The sequence below is a fragment of the Geotrypetes seraphini genome, chromosome 8, assembly GCF_902459505.1.
Source record: "Geotrypetes seraphini chromosome 8, aGeoSer1.1, whole genome shotgun sequence".
NCBI lineage: Eukaryota > Metazoa > Chordata > Amphibia > Gymnophiona > Dermophiidae > Geotrypetes > Geotrypetes seraphini.
In genome coordinates, this window is record NC_047091.1 from 1144564 (window position 1) to 1160720 (window position 16157).

Genomic DNA, 16157 nt, shown 5'->3' on the forward strand with positions numbered 1-16157 from the left:
GAAAGCAGTGTTTTGGGGAAAGGTAATTGCTCTGCAAGCCTATGTTAGGAAAGAGAAAGTTAAATCTGAGCTGGCGAAGTGACAGGAGCTTTAAGATCTGTAGAGGCAGGTGCAGGGGTGGCACAGATCTGCTCAAGAATCTAGTCAATTAGCTAAATTGCGCTTAGAATTGAAAACCTTGGAGCTGGCCAGTATTGAGGTGACAATGCATCAAACCCGTCAAGAATATTTTGAGTTCAATGACAGAAGCAGTACGTTATTAGCCCATTGATTAAAAACTCAGGCCACCAGGAATGATATATTGGGTGTTTTTGATTCCTCAGGTACCTATTGTACTTCTTTAGAAGCCATGGGGAATGCTTTTTTGCAGTTCTATAGTGATCTTTATCAAGCTGATCCTGCCTCTCTAAAACATGAGATAGAGAATTACTTAGACCAGATTCTGTTGGAGTCTCTTTCTGAGGGGGAGGCGGCCCGCCTGTCTAGACCTATTACTGTTGATGAGGTGGAAGAGGTCATCCATTCTTTGTCCCTGAATACTGCTCCTGGTTCAGATAGGTTTACTAATAAATTCTATATAACTTTTCAACAACAGATGGTTCCATTATTGGTCTGAGTTGGCGTACGGTAGCGGTGACACTTATCCATAAACCGGGAAAGGATCCAACTTCCTGTGCGGCATATCGGCCGATCTCATTGCTCAACGTTGATTATAAAATCTTTACTAAAGTTTTGGCTCTGAGATTACAGGCCTATATGCCTCAAATGGTATATACTAATCAGGCAGGTTTTATATCCTAGCGACAACCATTTGATAATATTAAAACGGCCTTGCATCTCATATGGCATGTGCATTGTGACGGCTCCCCGGCCTTAGTTCTCTCCCTTGACATGGAAAAGACGTTTGATTGGGTGAGTTGGGGGTACTTATTTAAAGTCTTACACAAAATGGGTATTGACCAGCGATTTTTGGGTTGGCTTCAATTGTTATATGATGTAACTGGTCACTATGTATTTCTGTTGGAAAAATTCAATAAAGATATTATATAAAAAAACAAACAAACAGAAAGGTTTGGACAAGTTCCTGGAGGAAAAGTCCATAGTCTATTATTGAGAAAGTCGGGGGAAGCCACTACTTGCCCTGTATTCGTAGCATGGAATATTGCTACACCTTGGGTTTTGGCTAGGTACTAGTGACCTGGATTAGCCACCATGAGAACGGGCTACTGGTCTTGATGGACCATTGGTCTGACCCAGAAAGGCTATTGGTGGGAGAGGGGAGATATGATAGAAACGTTTAAATATCTACGTGGTGTAAATGTACATGAGTTGAGTTTCTTTCATTTGAAAGGAAGCTCTGGAATGAGAGGGCATAGGATGAAGTTAAGAGGGGATAGGCTCAGGAGTAATCTACGGAAATACTTTTTTACAGAAAGGATGGTAAATACATAGAATAGTCTCCCAGTAGAGGTGGTGGAGACAGAGACCGTTTCTGATTTTAAGAAAGCCTGGGATAGGCACATGGGATCTCTTAGAGAGTGGAAGAGATAATGGTTACTGCGGCTGGGCAGACTGGATGGGCCATTTAGCCTTTATCTGCCATCATGTTTCTCTGTTTCTATAACAGCAGTGACGTACCTAGCATATGTAGATTGCTGTAGTCCTAAAGTAAAGTGTAAGGACAGCGTACGCTACACACCAATTAAAAATGAAGGAAAAAGCTTCAGAACAGGCCCTCCCACCTCCACCGAAGTGGTTTGCAAAAGGTGGTCAAGCGATAACCTCACTGGCAAAAAACTTCAAAATATATTGGAAATTTGAGCCTTGAGCTGTGCTTCACTCATAAATAAATTGCTGATAGAAGAAAATATTCAACTTATCTTCTGCTGATCGGTAACACCAACAGTGGCCAGCGTTTCACAAATAATCTGCCTCAGGGTGTATCCCGACCGATTAGACTTCTCTCAAAAAGGGACGCCAAACCGTCTCACGATCCAACTCGTTGCCAGTTGAAGATCGCTCAGTCATATTGTCACCATCTTCTCCTCATCCCTATGATTTAAACAATTGTAATGCAACAGACTTTGTAGAGCCCTTCAGCTGAAAATTGCAGCCCAAATAGAAATGTTCATTAATAGTGAATTTGTTCTTCCCTCAACTTAGAAGTGAATGGAGTCAGTTCTCGGTGTCAATATAAAGTAGAGGGGGGAACATCAGAAAAGAGTGTCACTTCATAAGTGTCCAAAGTGATATTTTCTTGTCTTCTAACTGCCAATAAAATTGCTTCTTTAAAAGAAAATCTGTGATAAAACACCATAATGTCTTTAGGCTGGTTAGATCTAGCTGAGCTCAGAGCCCTATGAGCTCTATCGATTTTAATTTGCTCAGATTGCAGATCCACCTTCACTTGTGCTAATAGAAATGAAGAAAATTTTTGTATCACCGTTTTGCAGTCATTGTCTTTAGGAAGATCAGGAATACCCCGTATATGCAAATTATATCTCCTGCTCCTATTCTCTAAATCTTCAATTCTATCCAAAAGTTTGTTATAAGAGGTAAGTTGTTCAGCCATTTCTTCCGCCTGTTGCTCTGCCTCCTCTATTCTCTGGCCTAATCCCAAAATTTCAGCTTTCAGTTCTGCTCACAAAGAAGCAAAATCCTCCCATGAAGCCACAATATCTGCGTTCAGGCCTTGAAACCATTCACAGATTTCCTCCATACACGAGGGAAAATCAGATGCAGCTTGCAAATCAGAATCCATCTGCTTACCGTCAGGGTGCACAGAAGCTAGAGGCTCCATATTGTCAACCTTGCAGCACGCTTGACTGCTGCCAGAATAAGCAAACTATTTAAAATCTAATCTAATCTAATCCTTAGGTTTGTATACCGCATCATCTCCACGTTCGTAGAGCTCGACGCGGTTTACAGTAGGAGAAATAGGAAGGAACTACAACAGAGGGTTAGAGGTAGAAGTGTGAAGAAAATTTAGAGGACTTGGGATGCCAAGATATAAGAGTTTCCTTGATTCCTAAGTTGGAGGGAGACTTACATTTTTTGAGAAAAGCCAGGTTTTCATTTATTTTATAATCTTTATTCATTTTCTTTTGTTACAACAAGTGTTTCATATAAACTTATTAGATACTTAAATATATACACTTGATATACATACTTATCATCTTCAAGTTTAACATTTTTTAGAAAATTAATTTTATACAAATTTTATAATATTATGCAGTAAATCTAGATTTATATAATTTCTTTTGAATGTAGTATTCCCCCTCCCTCCCTCCCTCCCATTCAATCAATAATATTTAAAAACAACTTTATTATAAATTCATTCAACATTGATATAGTGTGTAAATCAGAAATAAATTCCCATCTCATTCCCCTCTAATCAATTTTTATCTTGGGAAAAGTTAATCATTCATTACAATAATCTGTTAATGGTCTCCATATCTTTTGAAATTTATTAATATATCCTTTTTGTGTTGCTATGGTAAGCTCCATTTTATATATGTGACAAACAGAATTCCACCAGAAAGTGTAATTTAATCTGTCATGATTTTTCCAGTTCAATGTGATTTGTTGTATTGCTATTCCAGTTAAAATGAACAATAATTTGTTATTATTTGATGTTATTTGACTTTTTGTTCTCATTGTTGTTCCAAATAATATAGTATCATATGTCAAGGCTACTGGGTTTTCTAACATCCTATTAATTTGAGGCCAAATTGATTTCCAGAATGTTAAGATGAATGGACAAAAGAATAGAAGATGGTCTAATGTCCCAATTTCAACATGACAGTGCCAGCATCTATTAGATTTAGAGCTATCAATTCTATGTAAACGTGTAGGGGTCCATAAAGCTCTATGTAAAAGAAAAAACCAAGTTTGTCTCATAGATGCTGACACCGTACATTTTAACCTCCAAGACCAAAGTCGTGGCCATTGAGATGCACTAATTTGGTGCTTTATCTCAATGCTCCAAATGTCTCTAAGACCATTTTTTGGTTTTTTATTTATATATCCGGATATTAATTTATACCACTGTGCAGCTTCATGTCCAATTGAATTTATCTGGAAACACAAGAATTCCAAGCTGTGATAATTAGTAAGATTTTTCCATTCAGGGAACCCTTCCTGAATGGATTGCTTCAATTGCAACCATCTAAAATATTGTGTTTTATTAAGATCAAATTTATGTTGCAATTGTGAAAACTCCAGCATTTTACCATTTTTTATTATGTCGTCTAGAATACGAATACCTGCTATCATCCAGTTTTTCCAGATTATTTTGAAACCGCCTATTTTGATCTTGGGGTTTAACCAAATTGTTTGAGTTGTTGATTTACTAATTGGAATAGGAGTTAGATTACTTATATATCTTAAAGTTTTCCATGTATCCATGAATATTTTATGTTCTTTGTATAGCCTTGGCATTTTGATACTAACTACATGACTAAGACGTAATGGAAACATAAGTCTCCATTCTAGCCAAAACCAATCTGGGATATTTACAGTGGGCTCTGGGAGGATCCAATACATGCCTTGACGTAAAATATAGGCTTGATGATACCTATAAAAGTTGGGAAAATTTACCCCTCCCTCCGCAATTGGTCTTTGCAATGACACTAATGCAATTCTGGGGTTTTTTCCAAGCCAAATAAATTTTGTTAATATCTTATTTAATTTTTATAAAAAGAATTTTGGAAGAAAACTGGTATCATTCCCATTTGGTAACACACTATAGGCAATATCATCATTTTAACAGTTTGTATTCTTCCCCACCAAGATAAGTGTAATGGGTTCCATTGCTCACACATCTCTGTCACTTTTTGTAATAAATTTTTTTCATTAATTTTCATTGTATCTTCCAAATTTTTTGTAATCCAAATTCCAAGGTATTTAATAGCATCTTCCTTCCAAACAAAAGAGAATGAATTAAATAAACTTTTTGTACAATGTATATTTAATGGAAGTATTTCTGATTTATTCCAGTTTATTTTATATCCTGAAAATTTTCCGAATTTTTCTATTAGTTCAAGTAGATATGGAATGGTAGTTTCCGGATTCCTCAAATATAATAGTAAATCGTCAGCATAAGCTGATATTTTGTATTCTTTATCTGAATGATTTATACCTTGTATCTCCTTTACTTGTTGGATTGCTAATATTAAGGGTTCTAAAACTATATCAAACAGTAAAGGAGACAAAGGACAACCTTGTCTAACTCCTCTTTGTAGATTAAATTTTTCTGAAAACATATTATTAATGTATAATCTAGCAGAAGGGGAGCTATATATTGTTTGTATCATTTGTGTGAATCCAGGACCTATACCAAACCATTCCATTGCTTGATACATAAATGTCCATTCTATTCTATCAAAAGCCTTTTCTGCATCTAAAGAAACAGCAAAAGTGGGCTCGTTCATTTTCTTTGTTAAGTATAACATATGGAATGCTAATCTAGTGTTATGAGATGAATGTCTTTGAGCAACAAATCCTGTTTGAGACATACTTATAATATGTGGGAGAGCTTTAGCCAATCTTAACGCAAGGATTTTTGCTAATAATTTTCCATCTACATTTATTAAAGAAATTGGTCTATAGTTCGATACCAAAGTGGGATCTTTATTTGGCTTTGGCAAAACTATTGTTAATGATTCTGCCATAGTGCCATTTGTACAACCTTTATTAAGTTGATATTGAATAAGATTTAATAAATAGGGTAATAAAAAGTTTTGAAATGTTTTATAAAATTCAACTGTATAACCATCACCACCTGGAGCGGATCCAACTCTAAGGGATTTCAAAGCTGTTTCTAATTCTTTTAGTGATATTGGTTCTTCCATACTTCGTTTTATATGTTCAGGAACTTTTGGACCCTCTAATAATTTTAAGAATTCTAAACCTTCCTTTTCTTTATTTAAATAAGTCTCGGAAGAATAAAGAGATTTATAGAATTTTAGAAATTGTTTTAAGATTGGTTCAATTTGTGTAAGTGTTTCACCATTTTCATCTTTTATAGCAATTATTTTTGTTTTCTTTTTTTTCACTTTTAGATAATTTGCCAGTATTCTTCCCGACTTATTTGAGTTTCCATAATACAGTGCCTGCTGTGCAAATAAATCTTTTCTTATCATTTTTGATGATATTTCATTGTATTTACATTTGAGTTTTAACAGTTCTTGTTGTATAGAATATTCCCATTTTTCTATTAGTTTTAATTCTAAATTTTTAATTTCTTTTTCTAAATTAGAGTATTGTTTTTTATTTTGTTTGTTAAGATAAGCCGAATAAGAAATGATTTGTCCTCTTATTGATGCTTTAAATGCATCCCATAATATTTCTCTAGAGATCTCATCTTTATCATTCACTTGAAAAAAATCTTTCATTTTTATTTGAAAATTTTCACAAAATATTGGATCAGCAAGCAATGCATTATCAAACTTCCATATTGGTCTATTTGTATTTTGATCTGTGATCTTAATTTCAATCCATACCCCACCATGATCAGATAAAATAATTGGATCAATGGCAGCTTTTGTTACTTGATGTGCTAGATGTTTTGATATAAAAATATAATCTATTCTTGAAAAGGAATTGTGAACATGAGAACAGAATGAAAATTCCCGTCCATTAAAATGAAGTATTCGCCAAATATCTATTAAATCACAAGTTTGTATTAAATTATCTAGTCCCATTGATTTCATATATCTACTTGGGTTTTTATCCAATAGAGGATCCATAACAGCATTAAAATCCCCAGCTACTATTAGATTTGAAGTAGCCAGTGGCAATATCAATTGTTGAAGAGTTTTAAAAAATTCATTTTGGTTCGAATTAGGGGCGTATATATTAAACAACGTCATGGTAGTATTTCCCATATTCATTTCCACTATTATCCATCTTCCATTAATATCTGTTGCCTTTAATTTGAATGTAGCAGTACATTTTTTATTTACCAGAATAGCAACACCTGCTTTTTTCTTTGTAGCTGGTGAGAAAAAACAATGTTTGACCCAACCTCCTTGTAGTTTACTAGATTCAATATTTGAGAGGTGGGTCTCTTGTATAAAACATAAATCCGCATTTTGCCTTTTTAAAAATAATAGAGCTTTTTTCCTTTTTATCATATGATTTAGACCATTAACATTTAAGGATATTATTTTAAGATCCATTTATGCATTTTTGATATATTTTCCTTAAATTGTATGAATTGTTTTTCTTAATTTTTTTTCCCCAGTATTTAAAATATTTTAGAATATACACTTTTTCTTTTTTTCCCCATTCTCCATTATATTTCCCCCTTCCCTTCCCTCCCTTCCCTCCCTTCCCTCCCCATTTTAATATGACCACTTGGATACGCATTTTGAGGTTAGGTGTATATAACTCCTACAAGCTATTAAAATATATAACTATATTTACTACCATTATTATTTATTTATTTATTTTTTTTTTTAATTATGTTTCTCCCTTTAAAGATGTTTTAATTTATTTTATTCTATTATAAATTCCCAATGTATAATTTATTTTTTTGAGTTTATTATTATGTTTTGGTTTGTATTGTATAATAAAGTAATTGTTTTCTAACAGTAAATTCTAAGTGATGTCAAGAAATGTTTTCATTTTTAAATATTAAGTTTAAATTATATTTTTCCCCTATCTTTAAGGAAATTATTACATATGACAACAATGTATACCACAAATTCAGTTAGATATGAATTAATTCAAAATGATGAATAATTGTAATTGAAATATTATAACTTATATTTTTAAGGCTTAGGTATATGTTTGAAGGCAGTCACAAAGGATGAACAGATTTCTCCTCATTCCAACCTTCAGGAGATTATCTTTAACCTTTTCCCTTCAAAATAGTTATTAGTTACATTTTAGAATATCAAATCAAAGAGTAGGAAACTATTATATCCAGAAGAGCATTCCCTTTCTTTACAAAACCACTGCACAGTTTTCAGTGCAAGCCGCGGTCATAACATCTCTGAGTGTCTGTTACTGTCTTGGTCGTCGTCACAAATCGTATCTCGGTTCTGTAAAAAGGGCTTAACAAATAAATGACATTCCGGTAATATCAGGAAATTATTCTCAGTTCTCACAAACCTCCTGTTTTATTTTGCGTCCCAAGCTGTTCATGTCCATTGCTATCTCATTCTATTTTCAATCTGCATCCATTTCTTTTCTTTGTCTTTGATCCAATCCTTCGTTTGTCTCAAGTACGCTCATATCTTATCTCTCATCAGCATGACAAGACTGCATGTTGGATCCTTTTGACATGGATTCCTGTCATGTGTGTTTTGAAACGTATAGTAACCGGAAGTTTATTTATTAAAATTTTTCTTTTATCCAATACGAATTCGTTTTACTCAATATCCTACATTTGTCAAAGCAATTGGTGTCTTTTTTAATTTTGACGCCCCTAGCTTTCCTTATCCAATCAGCGACTTTCTTAATGTAAGGTCTTGAGTAAATATAAGTCCAATACTGCGCCATTTCACAATCTCTTCTTTGGAATGTTTCCTGGCTCAGAGTTTTACATGTAAGTTTTTGTATATATCTTTAAACGTGAGCTTAAGAATTTTTATTTTTTTTCTCAGTCTCGTTGTTTAGAATATTCCTGCAGTTTAATTCACAGTTCCATGTTCTTCTAATTCCTTTCAGTTGGAGTTGAAAGTTCTGTTTCTGTATCGAACTTTATATTTGTATTCTATATTTAATCTTTATGTTTTATTAATTTAAACATAATTATAAATATAAACACAAATATATTATTCGATAATAAGTTCTTGTTTAAGAGGACATTGGCTGTTCACATTGATCGAGGAAATCTTGAAGTTTTGTAGGATCTGAAAAATTTTGAGTCTTGTTAGCAATGGTAATTTTCATTACTGCTGGATAAAGGAGGCCATATCTAGCCCCTAGAGCTCGCAGTTGGGGTCTCATGTCCAGGAATTGTTTTCTTCGTAGTGCAGTCTCTTTTGCAAAGTCAGGAACAATGTGGATTCTTGCATCCTGGCATTTAAGGTTTTTGTGTTCCTTTGCTAGCTGGCAGATTTCTACTGCTTGTTGGTGTCTCAAAAGTTTAAATATTAGAGTTCTTGGTCTTGATTGAAGGTTTTTATTCTGTGTTGGTATTCTGTGTGCTCTTTCTATTTCTAATGCAGATTTGAATTTTAAAGGTAGTATTTTAGGTAGAAATTGTTCCAGGAATGTTATAGGGTCATTTTTTTCTACCCCTTCCGGAATCCCGATGATCCTTAAATTATTCCTTCTTTCTCGATTTCGGCTGTCTTCCAAGTCTCTTTTAATTTCTTCAACTTCTTTCCATATTATTTTAGATTTTCTCATGTCTGTATTTAGTTGTTCTGTATTGTTTTCTAGGTCATTTATTTTATTTTCAACTATATCAACTCTTTTGGTGAGAATTGCAGCATCTTCAATTGCTTTTTTTAGTTTTTTATTGCTGTCTAATACTATTTCTTTAATTTGTCTCAACTCTTCCATGACGTCGGGGCTTTCATCCGATGGCAACGGAACTTTTGAGGGTGTGTTATTTGGCTCTGGTTTTGATCTTTTATTGCTGCTACCAATACCGGAACCACTTGCTTCTGAATCACATTTGTTTTGTTTTTTAGATGTCATCTTCTGTTATTCTTCTCTTCTCTTTATCTCAGCTTATCTTCACTGTCTCTTGGTATCAGTTTCAATATTCAATATTCAATATTTCAATATTTTGTTGCTTGTCTTTTTTGTTTTGAGTATTCAATTTATGATGAGTGATTTTCTTTCAGGATTTGTTTCTATATTTTAAAATTTTTTCTTTTTTCAGTCTTTTTTCTTTTTTTTCTCCTTTCTTGATTATCTGTCCCAATCTTATATTAGAACAGGCTCAAAACTTTTATTTCAATATTTTAGAGCAACTGTCAGTTATTTGTCTCAAGTTCTATTGCTGTGAGTAAAAAAATGTCGTTGGTCCTTCTCTCTGTTTCTCCTCCTTCAAGCCTTATCTCAGCCTCTATAAAGGCAATAACATTCAATAATAGCAGCCTTTCTTTTCCTTAAATTTTTTAGATACTGCTGGTCAATCTTTTTACAGATTTATTTTGTTAAATCCGTTAGTCACTTTTTATTGTTGACACTTTGCATCAGCGCTGAAAAAAAATCAATAATCCTTTTTTTTTTTTCCTTGCTCTCCTCTTATAAGCCCAATCGCAGCCCTTACTGAGGAGAGCAGTATTCCTTCCAGTATTTTTGAAGTATATGTATAAGTATATGTTTTTTTCAGTTTCCAGTGCCTCTCAATTACTTTGATATTTTTTTTTCAGGTTAAAAACCGTTGGTCTTTTATTCTGTCATCTTTCTCACAGCCCAAGCGCTGAAGAGAAAGAAAAAACCAACAATCTTTTATATCGGAATCTTTTTCAATTTCAGAAGAGGAGAGGAGATTGATATTATATTGTATTTAAGTTTATATTAGTCATTCACTATTTTTGAAATTGGCAGCAAGGAAATAGTTTAAAAAAAAAAAACCGTTGCCAAGTAGGTTTTACAGCAAACCTTACTTCATCTCCGGCAGAGGAGAGCTATTTCAAAACAGCTTATCTCCACAGGACGACAGGCACCAACCTCCTCATTTATTATTTATAAAGAAGAAATTTTCATCCTTGTTGTTAGATAGCTCACCAGCAGTTTCAAACTCCGTCAATCTCCTGCTCCTCTCTTCTCAGGATGTAAAAAACGGCACTTTCACTTTTAATTTTTCGTCTTCAAACGTCTCTCCGTCTCAGTTGAGGATGCAGATTTCACTTTATTACACCATCAAGATCATGGGAAATTATTTTTTTGTAGTAAATTTCGTAAAATAAGCTTGTTTGTACGGAGCTTCTCCTTCACCCGACCGTCAGCATTCGCGTCCAAGCCACGCCCCCTCAAAGCCAGGTTTTCAGATGTTTGCGGAAAACTTGGAAAGAGCTCAAGTTCCGAAGAGGGGAGGTAAGGTTGTTCCAGAGCTCAGTGATTTTGAAGTGGAGGGAGGTCCCTAGGCTCTTGACATTTCAGCATAGGTGGTAAAATGGGATAGTCAGTTAAATACCACTGAATATCTCCGGATAACCCAGCATAATAGTCTCTTCTGGCTACTTAAATCACTTTAAATATTGACTCCTTTCTCTGATGCTGAAGGGAGGCTTTAGTGATACGACTTATGAAAAGAAGAAGAAGAAGAAGCAATAACATGTTCTCTTTTTTTGAATTGAAAAGAGATGTGTGCCTGATCAAAATCTGTCCATGTGAAGAGGACAGAAATTTGACTTGATAGTTCTCTGATGAGAAACAGACTGGAATTACTTACTGGTTCTTCTGATAAACTGCTTTCAGCTAATTTCTGTGTCTCTGAAGCCAGCTGGGATAAGAGGAAATAAAGAAAATTAATAAAAAATAGCAGAACACAGTGTCAGAAAATGCTTACAATTGATGCTATGCAAGTAAATTACAGTTAGGGATGGTGTAACACAGTAAACAAAGCAAGTGTGGTGGTTGAGTGATTATGAATGGGAGCACCAGACAAGAATGAAGTTCTCCTGTCACATTTACCCTGTTTACTGTAATCGCACAGGGAAATTGTCTGAGAGGGTGAGATATGCCAGTGCTGGGGCATGGACCTGTTAAGGCCCCATGCTGTGCTTGATTTGTTCTTGGCCCTGCTGTTGGCTTGATGGCAAGCCTAGCAGGGGCAGAGGATAAGGGAGGAATGATGAGATGCCAGACACAGTAGGAAGGGGTGTGGTAGGGAAAGAGCAATGAGCTGCTGGCTCTATGGGGAAGATTCTCAAAACTTTAATGTGCTCGCTAAACCGGTTCCAGCTGGTTTAGCATTCATGTATTTTAGCGGCGGATTATCAAAATGGCTTTCCGTGGTCCTTTCCAAACTTCCTAGCAGTCTCCGACTTTGCCATGCAAATGTATTACAATGAGGTCATTAATATTTAAACTAGAACTCCGGGCAATTCTCTATTATTGCCGAATGATTCCCTAACCTCGCTGTCCTACATTTGCAAGCAAAATTTTCTGCAGGTCTGAGCTGTCCTAGCCTTACTTTCTGTTTAGTGCCTGAGTGCTGATTGGCTCTGCAATTGACAGGAAAGTAAGGCTTGACATCTCAGACCTGCCAGAAAATTTTGCCTCTGTCAAGCAACTGTGGCAGCGGGAGAGATACCCACTCCCTCCCATCGCCATGCAACCCCTCCCCTCCCGACAACCCCCTTCCAGCAGTGAGAGAGATGCCCACTCCCTCCCACCACCAAGCAACACCATCTACATCCCCCGGCAGAAGGGGAGATGCCCACTCCTTGGTAATATCTAAGATTGACTACTGCAATGCACTGTTTATGGGAATAACACAAAAGGAAATACGACACTTAGAGATTATACAAAATGCTTCCATTAAACTTGTTATGAAAGCAAAAAAATTTGATCATGTCTCGCCTCTCTTACAGAAATCCCACTGGCTACCAGTCATCCATCGAATAAAATATGCTTATTAACTTTTAAGACTCTCCTTTCCAAGGCACCAGCATTTATCGATCACTCAGATCCGACAATCAACATTTATTGACTGTCCCTTCTCTTAAAATTATTAACACTCGCCGGCAGTACATCTTCTCAGTCATGGCAATACATCTCAGTCATGGCACCACAAACGTGGAATTCTCTTCCAATCCTTTTAAGAGAAGAATGCTCTCTGGATAGATTTAAGAGCAACTTAAAATGCTTTCTTTTTAAGGATGTCTTTGATCTTTAACTCATTAAGTTCAGGCCATCATCATTACATTCGACGTTTCCTTTTTTTTCTGCAGAGTTAATCTTTCTTCTTTAGCTTTCTTTTTTCCTTATCTTAAATTTATTTGCGTCCTTTCCAATGGCTTCTTCTCTTTCCAGTTTCTTTGGGTTTCTTCTCACCCATCCTGTTGTCCTTCCCCTATTTGTTTTCTTTCCTATCCGATATTGTATTTCTCCCCCTCCTCTCCATTTGGTACGGTGAGTCTTGTGCGTCTTTTGTACGTCTGATATATGGCACCACTTGAATGTTGTAAACTTTTATCAATGTTAATTGCTTTGAAGTATGATTAAGCGATCTATCAAATTTTAAATAAAACTTGGAAACTTGGATAGTAGTGGCCATGAGAGCGGCATGTCGGATTTTACCGCAAACATTTGAGAATCTTCCCCTATGTTGTCAATGTCAACATGCTTATGTAACTCTGGGTAAATATGTGGTAAATTGTAGGCAATATCAGTAAATCTGTAGCTAGCATGGCTCTGTAAATATTTTACTGGCAGTATCACAGTCTTGATCTTGTAAGAAAAGATGTTTGACTTGCCTTGGGAGAGTCGGAGTCAGAGAAAAGGCCATTCATAGATGCTAGCTCCTTAAGGACAGTCTCAGGAATTTGAGGCCTTGGCAAAAAAGAAATATAATTTAATGTATAAATATATGACAGCACTAAAAACAAATACAATTATAAAAAAAATTAATAAGCACAACAATAAAACAGCATATACATATATTACATAGGCAGCAGAATGCTTTTTTGTTTGGGGAAGGGCCCAAAAGCTCTATCCTAGACCCTGCCCAAACACTGCCCCAGACCCCATAATAATAATAGTTCTAAATGTAATACCATTTTTCCATTAATTTTTCATATATACACACACAATATAATCTTATTAAGAACATATAATGGTTAACCACAAAATTAAACTACACAAAGCCTGCTGAATGCGTTTCAAAATTAATTCCTACCAGAACACTTGGCCTTTGTCACATATGCAGAACACAGATAACCCCTATGCAAATACAAGACCACAAACTAAAAGTACTAATATATACAAAAAAAACTAAGATGCCAGACTCTATATGTAGTACAACACCAGAGAAATAGAAATAAATACATTTCTTCCAAAATATAGACAGCAGATATAAATTCTCAAAACTGACACATTTCAATTACTAAATTGAAAATAAATTAATATTCGCTACCTTTGTTGTCTGGTAATTTTATTTTTCTAATCATCTTTTCCCAGTCTCTGGTTACACTTCCTTCTGCTCTTAACTATGTTTCCAGGGTCTTCTTATCTATTTGCCTTTTTCCTTTCCTTCTTTATTTTCTGCCGTACATCCATCTTTAACACTTATACAGAGTTTCTCCTGCTACTCAAAGCATGATATACAAGATAATCAAAGAATGAAAATGCTTCCATATGCTCAGAGATGTGCAAAACTCTGTTAGGGGTTTTTCTTGGCCCTTATTTAAAAGCTTATTCTTCAATCATAGCTTTGTCAATAAATAGCTGTGCGAAATAACATACCTCAAATTTCAAAAATCTAATTGTTATGTTGTTCAAATATAATCCAATTTGTCACAGCTGTTTTAAACTGACCACTAAGAAAAAATGATGTCACTTATCTTAGATGGTAAAGAGTCCCAATGCGGCCCCCTTTTCGTTGTCTGCTTCAAAATACCCGAATCGAGGGCTTCTAAAGCACTTCGCTGATGAGGTAAGTCACCAGCGGAAAAAAATCACTGTGGTCAGAGTTTCAATTGTCAGCACTTCTGTGAACACATAACGAAGTCAAAAATTTAAACTTGTTTGTATATATATTACAAGGATTACAGGCAGCAACGGCGAGGGAGCTCACCACATACATTAAGACAAGTTAGGAAATTCTTCGAGAAAACACAATTCCAGTTCATAGTAAACAGTCCCTAATACTAGGCCTACTAGACTACCTGAACAACCGCCTCAAACACAACACCTCAACTAGACATAGGAAAACTCATACCCCATTCTCATACCCCCCAATTAAGGAGGTCAAATTGAAAAAACTATATGATGGCCTCCTAGCCACTCAAGCAGCCAAACTAGACAACCAAATCACCAATCTACTGACGGCATCCCTAGACTACAAAACTTTTAGAAAAGAAATAAAGACCATACTCTTCAAGAAATCCCTGAAAAAGAAATTACACCGCAAGACATCATATACCTAGATTTCCAAAAAGCCTGACAAGATGCCTCATGAACGTCTACTCTGGAAACTGAAGAACCATGGGGTAGACGGAGACGTACGTAGATGGAACAGAAACTGGTTAGCAGGTAGGAAACAGAGGGTAGGGGTGAAGGGCCACTACTCGGACTGGAGGAGGGTCACGAGTGGTGTTCCATAGGGCTCGGTGCTCGGGCCGCTGCTATTTAATATATTCATAAATGATCTAGAAACAGGGACGAAGTGTGAGATAATAAAATTTGCGGACGACACCAAATTATTTACTGGAGCTTGGACCAAGGAGGACTGCGAAGAATTGCAAAGGGACTTGAACAAACTAGGGGAATGGGCGATGAGATGGCAGATGAAGTTCAACGTTGAGAAATGTAAAGTATTGCATGTGGGAAGCAGAAACCCCAGGTACAATTATACGATGGGAGGGATGTTATTGAATGAGAGTACCCAAGAAAGGGACCTGGGGATAATAGTGGACATGACAATGAAGCCGACGGCACAGTGCACAGCGGCTGCTAAGAGAGCGAATAGAATGCTAGATATAATCAAGAAGGGTATTACAACCAGGACGAAAGAAGTTATCCTGCCGTTGTATCGGGCGATGGTGCGTCCGCATCTGGAGTACTGCGTCCAATATTGGTCGCCATACCTTAAGAAGGATATGGAATTACTCGAGAGGGTTCAGAGGAGAGCGACACGTCTGATAAAAGGGATGGAAAACCTTTCATACGCTGAGAGATTGGGTCTCTTTTCCCTGGAGAAGAGGAGATGAAGAGGGGATATGATAGAGACTTATAAGATCATGAGGGGCATAGAGAAAGTAGAGAGGGACAGATTCTTCAAACTTTCAAAAAATAAAAGAACAAGAGGGCATTCGGAAAAGTTGAAAGGGGACAGATTCAAAACAAATGCTAGGAAGTTCTTCTTTACCCAACATGTGGTGAACACCTGGAATGCGCTTCCAGAGGACGTAATAGGGCAGAATACAGTACTGGGGTTTAAGAAACGATTGGACAAATTCCTGCTGGAAAAAGGGATGGAAGGGTATAGATAGAGGATTACTGCACAGGTCCTGGACCTG

General features: G+C 35.9%; 1 protein-coding gene across 4 annotated transcripts in view; it reads right to left on the reverse strand.

Annotated features, from left to right (window-relative positions):
* Window positions 1–16157, reverse strand: part of SPTBN2 (spectrin beta, non-erythrocytic 2) — a 293681-nt gene that overhangs the window by 33655 nt on the left and 243869 nt on the right. For all 4 annotated transcript variants that reach the window (XR_004540403.1, XM_033955666.1, XM_033955664.1 and 1 more), the window contains 2 exons: window positions 13395–13470; window positions 11366–11416 (listed from right to left, as the gene is read on the reverse strand). Coding sequence is in view for 3 of the 4 variants with exons in the window: in XM_033955666.1 (XP_033811557.1) it covers window positions 11366–11416; window positions 13395–13470 (127 nt within the window). In the remaining variant the exon portion in view is untranslated. The remainder of the gene's footprint in view (window positions 1–11365; window positions 11417–13394; window positions 13471–16157) is intronic.